We start from the raw sequence: 19,575 nt of genomic DNA, 5'->3' as shown, positions 1-19,575 counted from the left end.
AATTTAAAAAACATCCAAATTGGAAAAGAAGTAGAATTATCTGTTTCCAGATGACATAATTTATATGGAGAAAATCCTAAGACTCCACAAAAAAACTCTGTTAGGGCAAATAAATAAACGTAGCAAAGTCGTAGGATACCAAATTAACGTGCAAAAATAAGTTGTATTTCTATACATTGGCAAAGAAAAATCTGAAAAGGAAATTAAGAAAACAATTCCATTTACAATAGCATCCAAAAGAATAGAATATCTAGAAACAAATTTAACCAAGGACATGAAAAATCTGTACAATGAAAACTGCAAAATATTGCTGAAAAAAATTAGACCTAAATAAATGGAAAGACATATATTTTCATGGGTGGGAAAACTTACTGTTAAGATGACAACACTACTCAAAGTGATAAATGTATTCAATGCAATCCCTATCAAAATCCCAGTGACTTTTTTTCCGTTTTTAGAAATGGAAAAGCAGGTGCTCAGATTTACATGGAATTTCAAGGGACTCTGTACGGCCTCAGTGATCTTGATAGAGAGCAGAGCTGAAGGACTCACACTTCCTGGACATCAGAAACTCACTATAAAGCTACAGTAATCAAGAGCGTGGCGCTGGGAAGCGGGTATGGCTCGCGTGACTGAGCTCCTGCATACCACCCAGGAGGTTCCAGTTTGGCCTGGCACCTCCTGAAGATGAGCAAGACAGTGAGCTCACGTGATGGGCTGGCACAGTGAGCTGACGCAAGAAGAGACACAAGGAAGAAAACATAAGGAAAGATACAACAAAGCAGGGAGTGGAGGTGGCTCGAGTGCTTAGGCACCTCCCTCCCATATGGGAGGTCCTAGGTTCAGTTCCTGGTTCCTCCTAAAAGGAAGACAAACACACAGAAAGTACAAACAAGGGGGGGCGGGGACGGGGAATGAATAAATAAATCTTTAAAAAAAAAGTGTGGCACTGGCACAGGAACAGACACATAGGCCAATGGGCTGAACTAGAAAGCCCAAAAATGGTGAACTGATTTCAAACTAGTGTGCAAAGTCCATTCAATAGGGAAAGTCTTCCACAAAGGGTCCTGGGCAACTGGGTATCCACATGCAAAAAACAAAGATGGACCTTTATCTTTTACGACATACAAGAATTAAATAAAGGGAAACGGACTTTGGCCCAGTGGTTAGGGCGTCCCTCTACCATATGGGAGGTCCGCGGTTCAAACCCCGGGCCTCCTTGACCCGTGTGGAGCTGGCCATGCGCAGTGCTGATGCGCGCAAGGAGTGCCCTGCCACGCAGGGGTGTCCCCCGCGTAGGGGAGCCCCACGCGCAAGGAGTGCGCCCGTGAGGAAAGCCGCCCAGCGTGAAAAGAAAGTGCAGCCTGCCCAGGAATGGCGCCGCCCACACTTCCCGTGCTGCTGACGACAACAGAAGCGGACAAAGAAACAAGACGCAGCAAATAGACACCAAGAACAGACAACCAGGGGAGGGGGGGAAATTAAATAAATAAATAAATCTTTAAAAAAAAAAAAAAAAAAGAATTAAATAAAAATGGATCAATGCCTAAATATAAGGGCTAAACCCGTGCAACTGTCAGAAGAATAGAGGAATACCTATATGACCTCAGACTTGGCAATGGTTTAAGTATAATGCCAAAAGCACAGGAACCAAAGGAAAACAATTAATTAAATTTCATAGAAACTAAAAACTTGCATATCAAAAGAGTATCAAAATAGTGAAGAAATGATCCACAGAATGGGAGAAAATGTTTGCAAATATATTTCTACAGGTTTACTACCCAAAATACCTAAAGAAATCTACGGCTCAACAAAAAAGACAACCCAATGAAAAACTGGGCAAAGAACCTGCAGAGACGTTTCTCCAAACAAGATGTGCAGACGGCCAGAGCACCGGAGAGCTGCTGGGCGTGTTACTCACTGGACACGCGGCTCAAAACCACGAGGGGAGCAACGTGGCTCAAGTGGTTAACGCTGGCTCCCCACAGGGGAGGTCCTGGGTCTGGTTCCTCGTGCCAAAGAAAAATCCAAAAACAAGCAAACGAAACAAATGAGAAAAGCTACCTTGGGAGCTGCTGGGGCTCAGTGCCTGAGCGCTGGCTCCCCACGTACGAGGTCCCGGGTTCAATGCCCGGCCCCAGGACCTTAGCAAAACCAAACCAAACCTACAGCGAGATCCCTTTACTGAAAAACAGAAAATAACCAGGGCCGGCAAGGATGCAGGGAGATAGGGAGCCTTGCACATTGTTGGTTGGAATGTAAAATGGTGCAGCCAGTGGGAGAGTTTGGCTGTTCCTCTGAAAAGTTAACACAGGACTACCATATGACCCTGCATTCCCACTTGTAGGTACGCACCGAGAGAACTGTTGAGTGGGGCCTTGGACGGATTTGTGTACACCCATGTTCCTAGCAGTGCTTCTCATGAGTCAAGGTGGAAGCAACCCACCTGCCCATCAACAGGTGAATGGACATGGCGTGTGCGTACAACAGAATACTGTTCAGTCATAGAAAGCGCCGAGGACTGATAGTTGCTACCTTGAAAACATTGCACCAAAAGAAGGAAACCAGACACAGGAGCTCCGTATTGGACGATTCCATTTCCAGGAAATGTCTAGAATAGGGAATCTACGGAGACACTGCAGACTGGCAGCAGCCAGGGGCTGCGGTGAGGGGCAGTGGGGGATGGCTGTTTAATGGACGCAGGGTTTCTTTTGGGGGTGATAAAAATTAGATCTGTAATTAGATAGTGGTGCCAATTACACCACATAATACCCATGAAATACCACTGACTTGTACTTTTATATGGTAAATTTCATAGTATGCAAATTCAATTAAAAAAAAAAAAGTAAAAAAATTAAAAACGCAACATGTCAGACAAGGCTCCCAGGCTAGAATTCAACCTGCCCAAGTCCAAAACGTGCACCTGCAACTGCCGTGCTGCCCAGCGTGCTGGCTGCCATGGCCCAGCCCCGGGCAGGGGCCACCCTGCACCTGACCCCACAGGACGGGGCTCAGCGGCCAGCACTAAGCCCCGGGTGTGGCAAGAGGCACGCCCTGGCGCCTGAGGACAGCAGCACGGTTCTCAAGCACAAAGAAAAGACAAAGGGGACAGTGTACATGAATGTTAGAATTTATTAAGACAACTGTTGACTCAACAGGAGGAAGCAGACAGTTGCGTAGGGACACAGTGGAACCAGTGAAGGTGCGCAGCGCGTGGTCCGCCTTGCCAGGCCATCAGCGCGCTCAGAAAGGCACAGGTGCCCGCAGGCCTCGAGCTGACCGGGAAGGGCTGACGCTGAATTCCTAAGTTCTAACTGTCACTGCACAAAACGCCACTTGAAGACCTGATCAGTCCTCCCCAGCCAAAAGAAGATTCTTGACTATGAAAACCTCTACAGAGGTACGCTTAAGCAGCTTCACAGCGTGGATCCCTTGTGACCTGGCCCCCACGGGGAAGAGGGTAGCAGCAGACGCCATGGGCCTCAAGCCCCCCGAGCTGCAGCCTGCGGGCGCCACGCCTGGAAGGCCGGGAGGCGGCTGGCAGCCAGAGACGCCAAGCGGGCGGGAAAAGGCATCCCCCGCGTGGGCCGGTTCTTTGGGTTACTGCTCACTTACTGTTTGTGTCCACTTATCAAAATAATGGAAAGCACTTATTTGGAATTGCTATTTTCATGTTCAGTAATTTTTAAAAAATCACTGGCCTTTATAAAATTTCTTTCAAGAGCTTATTACAGTCCATAAAATAGCAGCTCCCATACGTGGCTGCCCCAGGTCGCAACTGGCTAACAATACTGTTTTGGGTCATGAAATTAGTATCTCATGATAAATACCTTTACTACAGGGGAAGATCGTGTGTTTAAAAACACAACTGCGTTTTCAAACAAAGGAAGTAGTGTTTCCAGGGTGTAAACAGTTTTAGGCTGGAGCATTTCAGGGATCTCAAGACTCCTCCTCTTCCTCCTCCTCCTCTTTAATTTCAGAAATTCTGTCTATAGACTTGAGGATTTCAACGACGAGATTCAACGTTTCTGCTCCAGAAACCAGCTGCCTGAAATGAAGACACAGATGTTAGGAGCTGCAGAGGCACGAGCGCCAAGCAAGGCCGCCAGGGGCGTGCAGGCTCCCTCCACGGGCGCTCCTGGGCCCCGAGGGCAGAGCGGGCCCGCCCCTCGGAGGCTGGCATCGCCTTCTGTGCCCATCACTGGACTAACTGCCTTCTAGAACATGCTTTTCAAGACAGGAAACACAGTTCCTCTTAATTCAGAACTTAGGTGTCTTGTACGGAGTTGGGGTTCGAATCTGCCCGCGTTCAAGCCCACACCTCCCAGGTAAGGATAACGGCCCCAGCAGAGGGCAGGAAAGCCTGCTGGTGTGCACACTGCCCAGGAGAGCCAGGGCCAGTGCGGTCCGAGGGGGACGCTGCCCTGGCACCAGCAGCCCAGCCACCCACCCCAGCTGCCCGAGGGCCGCCTGCCGCTCCCCTGCAGCTCACCTGATGGACGCGTGCGCGCTGTTCATGACGACGTGGAGGTTCTGCAAGGCCGCGTCTGTGTTCTGCCTCACCACCGTCAGGCTGGCCCCCTGCCCCGACCGCAGGGCCTCGTTCTCTTGCTGGACGTTAGAGATCTGCGCCTGGGGAGGGCGGGGGGGGGGCGCCCGTCAGAGCAGGGACACCCCTGGCCTCGGCGTGCACGTTTTCATGGAAGGGGAGCGAGGGGGAGGAAGGGAGGAGCGAGGAGAGGGGGCCTCCCGCTTCCACCTTCCGAGCTCCGCCACGCTCGCCAGGCTCGGCACCTGGAGCTGCAGGCCGGGGCAGCCCCGCAGGCGGACCCCACTCTAGGCCATCGACCCCCCCACTTGTTAAGGAAAAGGAACAGGCTAAGGTCTTTGGTGGTTTCTTTTTAAAGGAGGTTCTGGGGATCGAACCCGGGAGCTCGTACAAGCCGAGCCGCTCCTCATGGAGCGCTCCCGCGGTCCTGACTTCGAGGGCCCCGCCTGCGAGGAGCTAGGGGGGTCGGGACACCCGCCAGCCCGCTGCGGCTTGCTCCCCCCAGCTCTTCCCGGACTCCCTTCTAGCCACGTTTCTGACTACACAAGCCAAAGGAAAACACTGAAGACCTTTTCCTGCGGATTACCTGGAGCAAGCTTATTTCCTGTTTCAGTTTCAGGACGTGATTTTCCGCCTTCACAGCCCGTTTCTGTTACCCCAAAAAATAAAACCAAGAAGGATCACTGACAGGGTAACATCAACCCAGGACACTCCCATGACGCTGTGGAGAGGGAGACGACCCGGGTGCTCTGCACCTGCCCAGGTCCCTTCTCCCTCCCCTGGCTCTGCTGCTCGCCCTCCAAAGGCAGGAGCTCTGGCCCCTCTGCGCACGAGGACTCTCGGACCCCCCCAGACCTCGGGAGTGGGAGGAAACCCCACCCGGTGATAGGCTAGCTCACAGACAGGCCGCCATCAGCCCTTGCTCGAGCAGTGCGCACTGAGGTGCCACAGCAGCGCCAGGCTGCCCCCACCTGGCCGGCGGAGGGCTTCTTGCCAGCCCCACTCCCTCAGGCCGCCATGGCTCTGATGAGACATAAAAACGTCCTTCGGGGAAACGGACTTGGCCCAGTGGTTAGGGCGTCCGTCTACCACATGGGAGGTCCGCGGTTCAAACCCCGGGCCTCCTTGACCGTGTGGAGCTGGCCCACGCGCAGTGCTGATGTGTGCAAGAAGTGCCCTGCCATGCAGGGGTGTCCCCCGTGTAGGGGAGCCCCACGCGCAAGGAGTGCACCCCATAAGGAGAGCCGCCCAGCGCCAAAGAAATTGCAGCCTGCCCAGGAATGGTGCTGCCCACACTTCTGTGCCGCTGACGACATCAGAAGCGGACAAAGAAACAAGACGCAGCAAACAGATACAGAGAACAGACTACCGGGGGAGAGGGGGGAATTAAATAAATAAAGAAATCTTAAAAAAAAAAAAATTAAAAAACAAAACAAAACAAAACAAAAAAAAACGCCCTTCGTACGGTCATCAGCTCGAGGTTCTGCTCCACCTGCTGGACCACCGACTCCAGGTCCCGGTAGTCGCGCTCCTCCTTCAGCATCTTTGCTTCTAGTTTCCGCTCCAGCGTCCTCACCCTCGGGAAAGGAGAAACGGCGGTGAGCGATCTGGGGACCAGGCCTGAGAACCAGGCCCGAGAGCACTTCCAGAAAGCGCTGTGGCTACTTAGACGTCGGCCGAGTGCACGTGACAGACAGAGGCGGGGCGGCCGCGCTCAACGTAGGGCACAAGGGGACGCTGCCCGCAGCTTTCTAGCACTAACGCAAAGTCTGGGTGATGTGGGTCTAAGTTTGACGTGAACTTTCACCCAGAACAGAGAAAGGTGCTGGCTGCGGAGGCTTGACTCGGCAGGGCTCGGGCTACACCACCGCTGTTTAGAGACCAGCTCCTTCGAGTGCCAGGTTTTCCCAACTGCATCCCTCACTAAAGTCTTACATACATTTCTGTTTGAGTTTCAGAGAAGCTCTGAACCTCATTCAGCTTTCTTCTTAGCTTAGAATTTTCATCTTTCAGCTGTAGAGAAAGAAAATCCTTATTAGAAACTTGGAATGCCTCGCTCAGAAGGGGCCTGCATTGCTGGTTCTGCTCTACACCTGTGGGTGACAAACGGAAGGCACCGCGCCAACGAGCAGACAGCCTACAGCACGCTCCCCAGGAAGGGCTGTGAAAACAGCAGCCTCTGCCTGAGTCCTGAGGGCCCGTGCTCGCAGACCCCACTTATACCCACACCCTGTCACTTGTTTCCTTTTCCAGGTGATTATAATTAAAAGTTGTTTTTTTTTTTCCACTCAACATTTCCTAAGAAGGCCCAGAGCAGATGGCTCTACTGACCCTTTCTCTCAACTTTGCTCCCATCGTGCCTGAGAAGCACCACACCCAAGAAGTCTGCCCAGTACTTTTCACCCAGTTACGTTCGTGGGTATAACTGAAGTCAACCTGGGAGGCGAGCTCTCCGCAGGAAAATTCTACAAGAGACTTCAAGACCACAGATGCTCTTGTCCTTCCTGTCAAAACCCTCGGCCGTCTAGGAAGTGCTTCCTCTGAGATGAGCTGCTCCGACACGTGCCATTTATCGGGAGCAGTTACAAGGAGGCGACACACACCCTGCCCTCACTTACTGCTTCGTAACTTATCTGCAGCGTCCGGAGGTGCCTGTCTCCCACAGACTCTCCGTGGGCTGTGGACTCTGCGTCGGGGCTGCTGGCTGGAGACCCTGGAGAAGCCTGTGCCTCGGTGTCGCTCAGAGTCCACGCAGGGAGGGACTCGGGCCCCGCCAGCTCTGACGGGCTGGAGAAGAAGGACATGTACGTGCTGCAGGGCGAGGTGCTGGCTGCGGCCCGCAGGGAGTGCGTCTGCTCCACGGCTGAGGGCAAGTAGGCCCCGTGCCACCCATCGTCCTCGTCCTCATCCTCGTCCAGGAGGTCGCCGGCTCCTGTTGGGTCTTTGAAAAATGGCTGCGGGTACTCCAGGCCATACCCCACGGTCTGGGTGGCGGGGGAGCTGTGTTCGAGCCCCAGGGAGTGCCTCGTGGCTTCCTAAAGAAAAAGGGGGGATGCAGAGCCTCTCACTAAGTGGCAAGGCGGCACCGGCTTACGTGTTCAACGTCGAGACACAAATCAGGGCTTCGCCTTGTCCACTGGAAAGAGGAACCCAGGAGGGACCAGACAGCTTTGCTCAGCGCCACAGCACCCTACAGGCACTAACGCCTCGGCTGCGCCTCTTGACACGGGCACCGCCTCCCCCAAAGGGCACCGCCAGCCAGAAAAAAGGCGTTCTCCGATGGCCTTTTCTGTCTGCAGGCAGGAAACACCTCGAGACCTACCTTGGCATAAACCCTGTTGTTGCTGGTGTCCTCTTTTGACAAGTGGAGATTCTTGCTTTTCAGAAACTCTTTAAAGGAGAATGGGTTTGCCTCTTCCAGATCTTCAAGTTTATCATCTGAAACGATGAAAACGCGGGGTAAAGCAATCGTCTGGCCTGTGCCGTTGGTTCAAGGGGCCTTCCTGTTAGCCTCTTCCTGGAGCTCAAGCACGCCTGGAACCTGGAGCACGCTGCCCCACGCACAGTAACGCAGGCGACACCAGACACGAGGGGCCGGGCAGCAGGCGGGCAATCCCGCAGCGCCATCCCGCCTCCTCAGTTCCACTCCTTCCCTCCCTCGACCTCCTCGGTGCCCACCGGGCTGCACGCTCCACCACCTGGGGACGGGGATGCTGCCGCTGCCTCCCCTGGCCTACGCTAATCGGCGTGGGTGCAACCTGGGCGCCGGCTGAAAGGCGCCTCAGGCACGCCACGTGTGGGGATCACTGCTCCGTCACCCTTCCTGTCTAGGTAACGCCTGCTGCTTGTCTCACTGCTCCCTTGCCTTCCCAGGTGTCTCCCACACCCCCACATGCCTGACCAGCCGCACTGTAGCAGAGCATCAACCTTGGGCCAAGCACTGTTATACCAGTGCCTTTGGCCCTGGTCCCACTGTCCCCTCATGCCACCTGGGCGTCACTCTCCACCCTACCTGACATTCAGGGCTCCTTTCTGCCCCCCAAACCGCAGATTTTCCTGCCCTTGCACTTCCTCCTTTCCCCCATCCTGGGGCCAGGACCGCCTCTTCCGGGTGATCCCACCTGCTCCTCTGGGCTCCTGGTACACCACCCATTTCACATCAAGACAACACCCTGCACCTAGCATATGCTTACACTAGCCTTGGACAGAGAGAAAAAGAAAGGATTACCGAACTACTCTACCTCCAAAACGGGTCTCGTGAGCTCCTGATGGACCTTGCTTAGTCCATTTCCCCTTTCCATAGCCACAATCTGCAAAGAGACATTGTCACCCCACTGTGACTGCCAGGCCCGTCACACTCGTGAACGGACATCTTGCCGTCTTGACGCGGAGTCTCTTCTGCAGTGTTCTCACCCCCCTGGGAGCTTTTTAAAAACAGAAGCCCAGGGCCCTGGCCCTGCAGATTCTGACCTCCACTGGCCTCGGGGGGCCCTGGCATCTAACTTTTTAAAAATACATTTTAGTTATTGTTTAATTTACCCCCCACCTCTCGCCCAGATGGTTCTCTTCTTCTGCCTGTTGTCTGCTTGTCTTCCTGGCACCTAATTTTAAAAACGTTCTCCAGTGGATGGACTCTGAGTGGGGTCCAGCACAATGCTGCTCTGTCTTGTGCATGTCCCCGCCCATGTCTCTGTGCTGCCACTAGCTACTCAGACCCTAACATCATCACCTTCGGCCTGCCCCCCAGTCCCATCTAAACTCGCTGTACCCCTCGCCCCACGTCGGGCAGTGCAGCTGCTTGGGAGGTAGGGTGAGCTAGGTCTCCGCCCTCCCAGCTGTGGAGACGGACTGGATCACTGACTTGCAGGCACGGCCTAATGGACAGAGGCCACCTTGGCCCTCCACCTGGAGGAACCAGGTGGCCTCCCGTTCTCCCACTGGTTGAACCTCCCATACGGCACCCACCCTTCTGGATTGGGACTGTATCTAGGTTGGTCTCCCCAAACTAGACTGTGAGCTCCTAGGGGTCAGAGGTCATCCTTCACCTTTGAAATCCCAGAGTGCGGCTCACAGCCACAGCCCCTTGTTGAGTAAATGGGTGAACCTACGTAGGATGTGGTGGAGGTACCTGAGGCCGGCGCCCTTTACTCTCACCTGTGTCTCCCACCGAAGCTAGCACCGGACTGGGCACATAACACATAAACGTCGGCCGAATGCCTAAGAAGTGGGAGTCCAGGCCCCTGCACTGGGGGCGCTCACAGTCTAGCTGGGGGAGACAAGACCGGCGCTCATAGAACGCAGGAGCTGTAAGCAACAATGAGAGCGCCCTTACCGGGGGCGGGCGCTGCCCCGGAGCGCGACTCTATGAGGTCAGCGGGTTCTGCTACCCCAGGAGCGAGGGCGCGCCGCGAATCACAGGGAGAACAGGCTCGAACCGGCCGTGGACCCCCGGCGGGCACTCGGGGCGCAGCGTGACAGCCCTGGGGGTTCCGGGGTCCCCTGGCCGGTCCCCCCTGCCCGACCAGGCCGGTTTTCATCCCCGAGGCCCCCGCCCCCGGCGCCTGCCCGGCCCCGCTCACCGTCGGGAATGACGAGGCTCCGGGCTCGGGAGAGCGGGGTGACGCCCGGGCGGCGCGCGTAGCCCGACATCCCCGCGGGCCCGGCCCTGCCTAGCCCGGCAGCGGCGGCTCCATGGCCCCGGCTCCGTGCGGGCCGCGGCCCGTGTCGCCCGCCCCAGTCGCCCGCCGCTCGGCCGCCGCCGCCCCTTCGTGCCGCTCGCCGCTGCTTCCGCTCCGACCACCGGAAGCGCGCGGCGGAAGCGCGCGAGCCGGCTGGGCGGGGCGCCGGCGGAGGCGGAAGTGACGGCAGAAGCGGTGGGCGGAGGCACAAGATGGCGGCCGTGGCGGCGACAGCGACGCGGCTGTTGCGGGTCTCGAGTTCGTGGGGCCGCTCGCGGCTGAGGTGAGCCGAAGGCGGGCCGCGACTCGGACCGCGGCCGGAGCAGCTCGAGTCCCCGCGGCGGCTGCGCTTCGGGTCTCCCTGCGTCCCGCTTCGGCGCCGGCTGAATGGGCTCGGCCTGGGAGACGCCGGCTTCGTCCCCGAGGCGACCGGCGCACTTTCCCGCCTTGCACCTCGAGCCCGGGCCCCTGGGTCCAACCGCTCGGACTCTGCGCCGCTCCTGGGTCCTCTCCCGCCCTCACCCCGCGGGCCGACGGGGCTTGCCCGCGGGCTTGCCATCCCTGCCTTGCCCGTTTCCTGCGGCGTGCTGCTCTTTAGAGGCCGGGCCAGCGGGGAACCTCCTCTCCTTTAGCCTCCGATCCGGGGTTCTGCTGCCACCAGTCTCTGTCTTTGATCACTGTGCTGTACACGCTCCCCTGTTGGTAACTGACCCTCTCCCTGTCCTCCCGCCCCCGCCCCTCGCCCCCCCCCCCCCCCCCCGCGCCCCCGCGGCCCCGCGGCCCCGCGGCCCCGCCAGCCTTTTCCCCACGCTGGCACAGTCACGCCGGCAACAGCTCTGTGTGGACCACCTATTATATGCCAAGCACGTGTTAGGCGCAGGGGTCCAGCGGTGAGCCGCAGGGTCGCTGTCCTCCGCGTGGAGGGAACAAAGTGTCTGCCTCGCGTGTGAGTGCTTTGAAGTAAAGAAGCAGCACTCAGTGGCAGATACTGAGCAGGAGAGACTGACTTTAGATAGAATGATCCGTCACGGCTTCTCTGAGGAGGAGACATTTAGGCCACGAGATAAAGGAAGAAGGAGGGGGCAGCCCTGTGGACAGTAGGCAGGAGCAAGGCAGGCAGACCCTGGGACAGTGAGAGTGTTCCTAAAAGAGCAATATGACTGGAACCGGGCGGGGGGGGGGGCGGTTAGGAGGTGGGTTTGGAGAAGGGGCCAAAGGCTGGATCCTGCAGGGCCTCCCTGGCCAGGGTAAGGAAGGCGGCTTCTGTGCAGAGTTCAGTGAGGCTGTGGAGATCAGCCCTTCTAAGTGCTTTACATTTACCAGTTTATTTGCCTTGGGTCCCGTGGCTGAGCCAGGATTTGTACTGAGGCATGGTGCCCTTGACCACCCTGTGTTCTCCCTCAGGGGATCTGCAGCTGTGTGTGAGTGGCCACCACAGGTGTGGTGGTCTGAGTCTTCTGTAACTGCGCCAGTTTCTCTGCCGTAGGTTCGGAGCCCCCGCATACCGACAGTTCAGCAGTGGCGGTGCCTGTCCCAGCATCCCCCTCACTTCTCCCCTACCTGGAGTTCCCAAGCCTGTTTTTGCTTCAGTTGATGGACAGGAAAAGTTTGAAACCAAAGTTACCACACTGGATAATGGGCTTCGTGTGGCATCCCAAAATAAGTTTGGACAATTTTGTACAGTTGGAAGTAAGTACTGTTGGTTGTGTTGTGGGCAGTCTTTCGTTTTAGCAGGTGTACAGTTCAGTTGACGTTTAGTTGTAGTTACTATATATCAACTGAATTGCATCATAAGTGAAAGCATATTATGAAATCTCAAAGCTTAGTAATCAAAATATGAACAGTGGTTACTGAGGGTGGTGGCATTTAGGATGGGTCTCTCCCTTCTACCTTTCTGTAATTCTGAAGAACTCTGGCACAGATACATATATCTTATCATTAGGAAAAGGAAAAATAAGTATTAAGTCTTTCTTAAGAAATTTGCTGAGGTATAATTGGCATATTACCCACACCTGTCTAAAGTATATAGTTGAGTAATTTTTGGTGTGTGTATGACCTGTGACACCATCATGATAATCAGGACAGTGACCATATCCATCCACTCCTATAGTTAAATACGGTTATTAAGCCCTTTCACAATATAGATTTCTGTTGATGAAATCTTCTGTTTTGAACATTTGATTTAACTTAACCAATTTTCCTTTTTATTACCAGTTCTTATTAACTCAGGGTCAAGATATGAAGCTAAATATCTGAGTGGAATTGCTCACTTTTTGGAAAAATTGGCATTTTCGGTCAGTGTCTATTTTATGATTTTTTCTGAGGCTATACTTGGGAAGAACCTTTGAAGTTTTTTTTTACGATAGTTTTCATTTTAATAAATGATTATATTTCTAAGTTGATACTATTAAAAAAAGTTGTAATAGATAATTTGATTATTTTCATGTGTTTTGAAAGTGAAAGTAAGTTTTCTTCTTAAAAACTGTGTTTTGCGTTACTTATTTAGGGTTTCTTATTTATTTCCACTAGTCTACCGCTCGATTTGACAGCAAAGATGAAATTCTGCTTACCTTGGAAAAGCATGGCGGTATTTGTGACTGCCAGACGTCAAGGTACAACACCTACCCCATGAAAGCGTCTTTTGCCTCCACGGTGAACTGCCTTCCTCCTGGGCCGGAATGCCCCTGAGCACACTGTCAGAGAAGCCTGGAGGCGGACAGTGAGAAAGCTCTGAGCTGGGTGGGCCGATGGAGCACTGGGTGGGCAGGGGGCCTGGAGCTGGGAGGGCAGTGGTCTGATGGGGGACAGCCAGAGGCTGTGCATGGGTGGAGAGCAGACCCTGGGGTGGCTGTGGCCAGGGCAGGTGGGCCTTTGCAGGCCAGGTGTGGTGCCCGGCAGAGAGCCCTGACAGGGCAGTAGGACTGTGGTCGGCCCCCGGTCATGTGGATTATTTCAGTCTGAATGCTTTGTTGTAGCTTTTTTTTTTTTAGAGGTACTGGGGATTGAATGGGGACTTTGTACATGCGAAGCAGGCACCCACCCACTGAGCTGCACTCACTCTGCTGTCAGAGTTTTTTTTGCACACAAAGAATTAACATATGAAAGACATGTTGAGTGGTCAGAACTGAAGTTAGCTGGGGGTGATCCAATCACCTTTTTAAACAGGTTTGTTCAAAACCCTGGGGCCCCACTGCCCTGCCCAGCCCTAGTCCTCCTCTTGGTGAGCCACGTCTGCACCTCTGGGCAGCTCACTCACTCAGAGCAAGCCTCCGTTCCATTCCTGATCTCCCACCTTCCTCCCCGACCTGGTCCTGCAGTGATACTGAGAATGGCCTCCTCCCCTAGAAAGGCCCAGTAGGGACCCCTTCTGGCACGTCCCTCTTGGCCATGTCCAGCTCACGGGGCTCCCTCCTCTCCACCTGCCAAGTGGTGCCTCTTCTGCGTGGTCCACGTGGGTCTGCCGTCATGTCACCTGTGTGCCTGCACCCCCTCTCCTGGGAGCCTCTGATGACATGGTGCCCCCAGCTGTGAGTGAGTGTTTCGCAGCTAGACGTCAAGTTCCTTAAGGACCCACTGATCTGTCCCCCACGCCCTGTGAGGCTGGGCCCCTTTATGTGCTAACGTGTCGGTTCACTCCCCGACACCAAGGAGCACAGGCTAAACCGTTTTATTTTTGGACAGAGTGTTGTGGTTGTAAACGTCTTCTTCAGAACTGGCTCCTCAGCATTTTGACACGACGTGTCTTTTACTTGAGTACTTACCTGCAGGTGGTTAGCTTCCTGCCTGCTGTTAGCATTCGCTGTAAGACCTGGAGAGCACGAGCACTGGTCCTGGATGAGACGGGCTGTGCAATGCCCATGGTACTGCTGGTCTTTGCCGTGATGATGGGGTTATCCTGTCCTGTTGTGACCTCCTCCTCTGCTGCTGGTTTTTTCCAGAGACACCACCATGTACGCCGTGTCTGCCGACACGAGGGGCCTGGACACTGTGGTGGGCTTGCTGGCCGACGTGGTCCTGCAGCCCCGGCTAACAGGTGTGGCCCTGGGGGTGATGGCGGAAGAGGAGAGTTTGGTGGAAGCACGCATTTCATTTGGAGGAGCTGGGTTTACCTTGCGGCAGCGAGTCGGCGTGATCTCATGGAAAATCACACCAAGGATGGAAAACTGCGTTGTGTTTAAGGGGACCCATCTCTCCATGCCCTTTGATGTTTCTTGAGAATTCGGAACTTCCCTTTCAGAAAGGCCCCCAAGGCTGTCCCTTTCTCATTGTTTCCATTGCCCTTCGTCACCTGAGCTTCCTGCCAGGTGTGGACAGGAGGCACGCTCATGCTGGCCATTGCAGCCCGCCCCCCCCACCTGCTCCAGACGAGGCCTTGGCTTCCTTGGGTCCGGGGCCTGCAGTAGGAGCTGCACGGGCTTGCAGGCAGGTCAGGAGGCAGCACCCAACGTCCGCCTGTGCGCCTCTGTCTTCTGAGCACCCTCATATCCAACACTACCACATCCTCCTAGCATCCTGTGGGGATAGACGGGTCTGGGACCTTCTGTGCCATTTGCAGACGAGGGAGCCGAGGCTGAGCGGGTCCACACCGTGGCTCGAGGCAGAAGAGCCTGTCGCCCCAGGGGCCTGCTTGCCGTGGCTCTCTCCACCTCTCACTCCCGTGTTCCCTCCGGCTCTGCCCCTCAAAAGCGGAGGATCTGAGGTGAAGGCAGAGGCGACTCTGCTACTGCCGGCTGCTCAGCCGTGCCCCGTGATTGGAGCCCTTGACCTTTGGATTCTCTTGCAGATGAGGAGCTGGAGCTGACCCGCATGGCCGTCCGTTTTGAGCTGGAGGACCTAAACATGAGGCCTGACCCAGAGCCGCTTCTCACGGAGATGATCCACGAAGTAAAGTGTAAACGCCACTGCCCACAGCCACACCGTGGGCCTCCTGACCCGGGGGATGTCCTGCAGGCTGTGGTGTTGGCAGCACGTGCTTAATTCCCACATTTATGCAATTTCTGTATTTGCATTTTCTTACTGTAGGGAGATTTTTATTCATAATAGAGTTCCTTTGTTATGAATTTCCCTTCTAGTGTGGTAGATTTTACTATTTTCAAAAATACACACCAAGCTGCCACTGCCAAACTGCAGGTGAAACAGCAGCTGGTGTGGTGTTTATTCCTGTAGCGTGGGGAAAGGTGTCAGCAGGCCCCGCTCGCCGTCGAGGCCCTGGGCGGATGTTCTCCCGTCACTCGGGTCTCGTTTCCTCCGACAGGCTGCGTACAGGGGGAACACGGTGGGCCTCCACCGTTTCTGCCCCACGGAAAACATCGTGAAGATGGACCGGGAGGTGCTGCACAGCTACCTGCGGAGCTACTACACTCCCGAGCGCATGGTGTTGGCCGGGGTGGGCATCGAGCATGGGCACCTGGTCGAGTGTGCCCAGAGACACCTCCTGGGGGTGCAGCCGGCCTGGGGGACCTGGGGGGCCTCGGACGCCGACAGGTCGGTCGCACAGTACACTGGAGGGATCGTCAAGGTGAGACTGGGTGGAGCGGGGGCCCTGGTGGGGGCTGTGGGGGCTGTTTGACTGACTGCTGGTCAGGGGGCATCTTCAGGGCTATCCTGAGGGTGTTAGAAATGACCGGCGCGTTCGTGACTGCCTTAGGACGTGTCACCCTCACAGAGCATGGAGAGTGTCTGTACCCAAGGCTGAGGCTTGTTAGGACTGGTGGGTATGAGCTGAGCTTTGCAGGAGGCAGGTGCTGGGGGCGCTCACTGAGGCTGGTGGGCAATTTCTATGTAATCGGTTTTGGTTCCTTTTCCTTGTTGTTTCGATACGCGTGTATATTTGAGAAGATACGTAGATTATGTAAAGGTTGCATAAAAAGCAGAGGAGACTCCTGCATTATTTGCTTTTCTTAGAGTAGCTCTAGGCTTACAGAAACATGTGGCGAGCAGAGTTCCCAGGGTCTCCTCCCTCATGTGCGCTTTCCCTGTGAACACGTTGCATTGGCGTGGCTCCTTTGTCAGCTCATGAGCCGACGTTGTGACTGCGCTCTCAGCTTCAGCCAGCTGTTCACGCAGGGCCCGTTCCTCACGTCCAGTTGCGGGGCTCATGTGTGCGTGTAACTGTTGTGAAGGTGCTGTCAGGGGAGCTCGCTGGCCTGGCCCTCACCGGGCTGCCCTTGTCTGTCCTTGGTCGCAGCTGGAGCGGGACATGTCCAGCGTCAGCCTGGGCCCCACCCCGATCCCCGAGCTCACGCACATCATGGTGGGGCTGGAGAGCTGCTCCTTCCTGGTGAGTGCCGGGAGCGGGCGCCGTGGCCACAGCCGGGGGGCCGGCTCCTCGCCCAGCTCCGTGCTCCCGTCTCCCGTAGGAGGAAGATTTCATCCCCTTCGCCGTGCTGAACATGATGATGGGAGGAGGGGGCTCCTTCTCGGCCGGCGGGCCCGGGAAGGGCATGTTCACCAGGCTCTACCTCAACGTGCTCAACAGGTGGGCGGGGCGGAGCGTTGGGGCCTCGAGGCTGCCGGGCTCTCTCCGGCTCCTGAGGTCAGGTGCTGGCCAGCTGGCCCCCCCCAGCAGCTCCGTCTCCCCTCCCAGGCACCACTGGATGTACAACGCGACCTCCTACCACCACAGCTACGAGGACACGGGCCTCCTGTGCATCCACGCCAGCGCCGACCCCCGACAGGTGAGGGTGTGCGGGCTTGTCCCAGGCTTCCTCCACGTGCGCGCCCTCTTGTCCTCCTCTGGGGTCATCAGCAAACGTGCCCGACAGGCCTGGGGGTTCTGCCCAGACCCTCCACTGCGGCTGCAGTCCAGGCCTCGGGCTGCAGCCATCGCCTCTTGGGGCTCCCGTGCTCAGGGCGACCTCCCCATCTGCATGTTCTTTCCACAGGTCCGCGAAATGGTGGAAATCATCACGAAGGAATTTATTCTAATGGGTGGGACTGTGGATGGGGTGAGTCCTGTGTGGAGCTGTCTTCACAACTTGTCCCAGGCCCTGAAAGGTAGAGCTAGGCCCATTGCAGGACGAGCTGGTGTGGGGCTCCTGTCCCCATGTCCCCACCAGTGTCCACCCCCCCGGGTGCTCCTGCCCCACCCTCATCGGCCCCTGGAGAGGAAATGCTGAATTGACTCGTGATTTGCCTGTAGACCCGGGGGCTGGGAAAGCCGCCCCCTCCCCTCCTGAGCTGTAGGTGGACCACAGGCCTCTGCTAGCTAGGGGACCTCGAGCTGCTTGCCGTGCATCAGCCACAAGCAGCAGTTGTGTGCCCACTGTGTCACTTGTTTATGGAACCTTCCAGGTGGAGCTGGAGCGCGCCAAGACACAGCTCATGTCCATGCTCATGATGAACCTGGAGTCCCGGCCCGTCATCTTTGAGGATGTCGGCAGGCAGGTGCTGGCCACCCATTCCAGGAAGCTTCCTCACGAGCTCTGCGCCCTTATCCGTGAGTGCTGGGGGCAGGGCCCTGGAGCTGGCGCTGCAGGCCTGTGTGAGGCTCAGGGCTTTTCTGCACAGCCTGTGTTCACATACCCCCCTCCATGGTCGGCTATCCTTAGGCGTGTGCCCAGGCTTTCTGTGTGCCCCGGGCCCTGTCATGTGTCAGATGACGGTAGCTTCAGACCATGCTTTGCTGTTTGGGGCCCTCTGGGTATCCAGCCCCACGTTTCTCTGGTCCCCCAAAAACAACCTTCCGCAGATTGTAGAACTTCCTCAGGTTGCGTGCCAGCCTTTCCTCAGGTTGCATGCCAGCCTTTATTGGCACGAGTCTTCGGGGACTGGGTGTGCTTTGGCTCTTCAGATTCCCCACGGGCCTGCCTGCGACCTGGTTCCAGGCGAGCGTCACTGCGAGACGCACTCTCGTTAGCTTTACTTTCCTGCCTGGCTGGAGCTGCCGCCTAACAGTTCTTAGACTCACAGCGTCTTTGGGGCCTGCCCTGGATGGGCGCTCGCTGCCTTACAGCATGCACGTGTGGGCCTTCCTCTCCCTTCAGGAGCCCCCTGCAGCCCCTCGAGTGATAGCATGCCCACTCTTCCCAAGGCCTTCCACAGCCAGAGAACTCTGCTTGGCTGGCATGCTCAGGGCAAGTGGCAAGTGGCTACTCCTTCCTTGCTGTCCCACAAAAACCTGGCTGCAGGTGGGTGCTGCAGCGTGCGGCCCCTCGGCCCCCTCGCCCTGCTGCGGCGCGCAGCCAAGATGGTTTTTTGAGCACTTCCATCACACAGCCAGCTCGTTAGAGGAGCAGCTTGCTTGCTCTTCTTTTTTAATATAAGCTCCCACCGAGGTAGGTCTGCCCTTTCCCGTTTACTAAGAAAAGCTCGCTTCTGCTCTCTCACCCTGGACTCGGCTCGCGGGCCCCGTGCTGACTGCGTCATGGACTCGGCTGCTCCCGCCTCCTGGGTGGCCCCGGGTGACAGCGCAGCCCGCGCAGGCAGAGGAGTCGCACTCTCACTGAGCTCCCTTTGTCTCCCACCAGGCAGCGTGACGGCAGAGGACATTAAGAGGGTCACTTCTAAGATGCTCCGTGGGAAGCCGGCAGTGGCGGCGCTAGGCGACCTGACGGACCTGCCGACCTACGAGCACGTCCAGGCGGCGCTGGCGAGCAGGGACGGGCGCCTGCCCCGAGTGTACCGGCTGTTCCGATAGCGCCCCGGGCGGCCTGGACCCGGGGTGGGCGTGTGTGGAAACCGAGTCCCTTGGATGTTACTTCAGTGCAGAGATGGCTGGGGCTACAAACAGCAGGGAAGGGGCTTCAGACTTGAAAGAGCAAGTTCAGCGCCGCCGGACCACAGGGCGGCTTCATTCCCTCAGAACCGGGTGCGCCCAGCTATGGAATAAAGACGCCCAAGCTGGAAATGAGGCCCAGCACAGAGAGAAAAGGCAGCATTTTGTGGCAGAACCAGGCCTGCAGTCCCGGCCTTGGTGGTGGGCTGTAAGCACACGGGGTCACTTGAAGCCGCCCGAGCCTGGTCACTGCGAGTGAACGCACAAGGGCCGCTCCCAGAGGCCCGCGTCCCTGCCAGGGCTCCCCGGCTTCCTCGGAGCCCTGCACCCTGCACATCGAGCCGCCGAGGGCCCGGCTTGGTCACAGGGCCCCTGGGACCAGGTCTGCCGGGCCTTGTCCCTGACAGACTGGCCAGTGCTGATAAAATCTCCTGCCTCCTGGAACGTGGGCGGCCCAGCAGTAGACGGAGGCTTCTTCTCTCGCGTGTTCTCCTTTGCCCTCCAGGAAGGAGGGGCCGCCGAGAGGCCAGTCTTAACCGGAAGCTTTCCTGGAAGGCAGCGGCTGGGTGGGCAGAGAGCCAGGGAGGACCGTCCAGTTTGACCCAGAGCTGCCCAGCCCTGTGTAAGATGCA

The 19,575-nt window shown here is 56.5% G+C and overlaps 2 protein-coding genes across 5 annotated transcripts; one reads left to right on the top strand and one right to left on the bottom strand.

Moving 5' to 3' along the window:
- Positions 1-3,114: 3,114 nt before the first annotated feature.
- On the bottom strand, positions 3,115-10,313 carry ENTR1 (endosome associated trafficking regulator 1). Of its 4 annotated transcripts, XM_004460651.5 has the most exons (10): positions 10,129-10,313; positions 9,704-9,853; positions 8,791-8,859; positions 7,872-7,987; positions 7,168-7,584; positions 6,489-6,562; positions 6,015-6,126; positions 5,136-5,198; positions 4,493-4,632; positions 3,115-4,048 (listed from the first exon to the last, which is right to left on the bottom strand). In XM_004460651.5, exons 1-10 carry the CDS (start codon positions 10,196-10,198, stop codon positions 3,940-3,942), a joined length of 1,320 nt encoding a protein of 439 aa, XP_004460708.2. In that variant the 5' UTR covers positions 10,199-10,313; the 3' UTR covers positions 3,115-3,939. The 4 variants fall into 4 exon arrangements, with proteins under 4 accessions (XP_004460708.2, XP_071073218.1, XP_004460710.2 ...); XM_071217117.1 differs by lacking the exon at positions 8,791-8,859; XM_004460653.5 differs by lacking the exon at positions 9,704-9,853 and having other exon boundaries at positions 10,129-10,311.
- Positions 10,314-10,359: 46 nt separating this feature from the next.
- PMPCA (peptidase, mitochondrial processing subunit alpha) lies at positions 10,360-19,098 on the top strand. The gene is made up of 13 exons (XM_004460659.5): positions 10,360-10,510; positions 11,714-11,916; positions 12,442-12,521; positions 12,757-12,839; positions 14,166-14,260; positions 15,011-15,111; positions 15,482-15,745; positions 16,415-16,507; positions 16,587-16,705; positions 16,814-16,904; positions 17,112-17,174; positions 17,521-17,665; positions 18,696-19,098. The coding sequence occupies exons 1-13, from the start codon at positions 10,440-10,442 to the stop codon at positions 18,863-18,865; spliced, it is 1,578 nt and encodes a 525-aa protein (XP_004460716.1). The 5' UTR covers positions 10,360-10,439; the 3' UTR covers positions 18,866-19,098.
- Positions 19,099-19,575: the final 477 nt, after the last annotated feature.

The sequence above is a fragment of the Dasypus novemcinctus genome, chromosome 8 (genome assembly GCF_030445035.2).
Source record: "Dasypus novemcinctus isolate mDasNov1 chromosome 8, mDasNov1.1.hap2, whole genome shotgun sequence".
In the NCBI taxonomy this organism is placed as follows: domain Eukaryota; kingdom Metazoa; phylum Chordata; class Mammalia; order Cingulata; family Dasypodidae; genus Dasypus; species Dasypus novemcinctus.
This window is presented reverse-complemented; position numbering and strand designations above follow the sequence as displayed.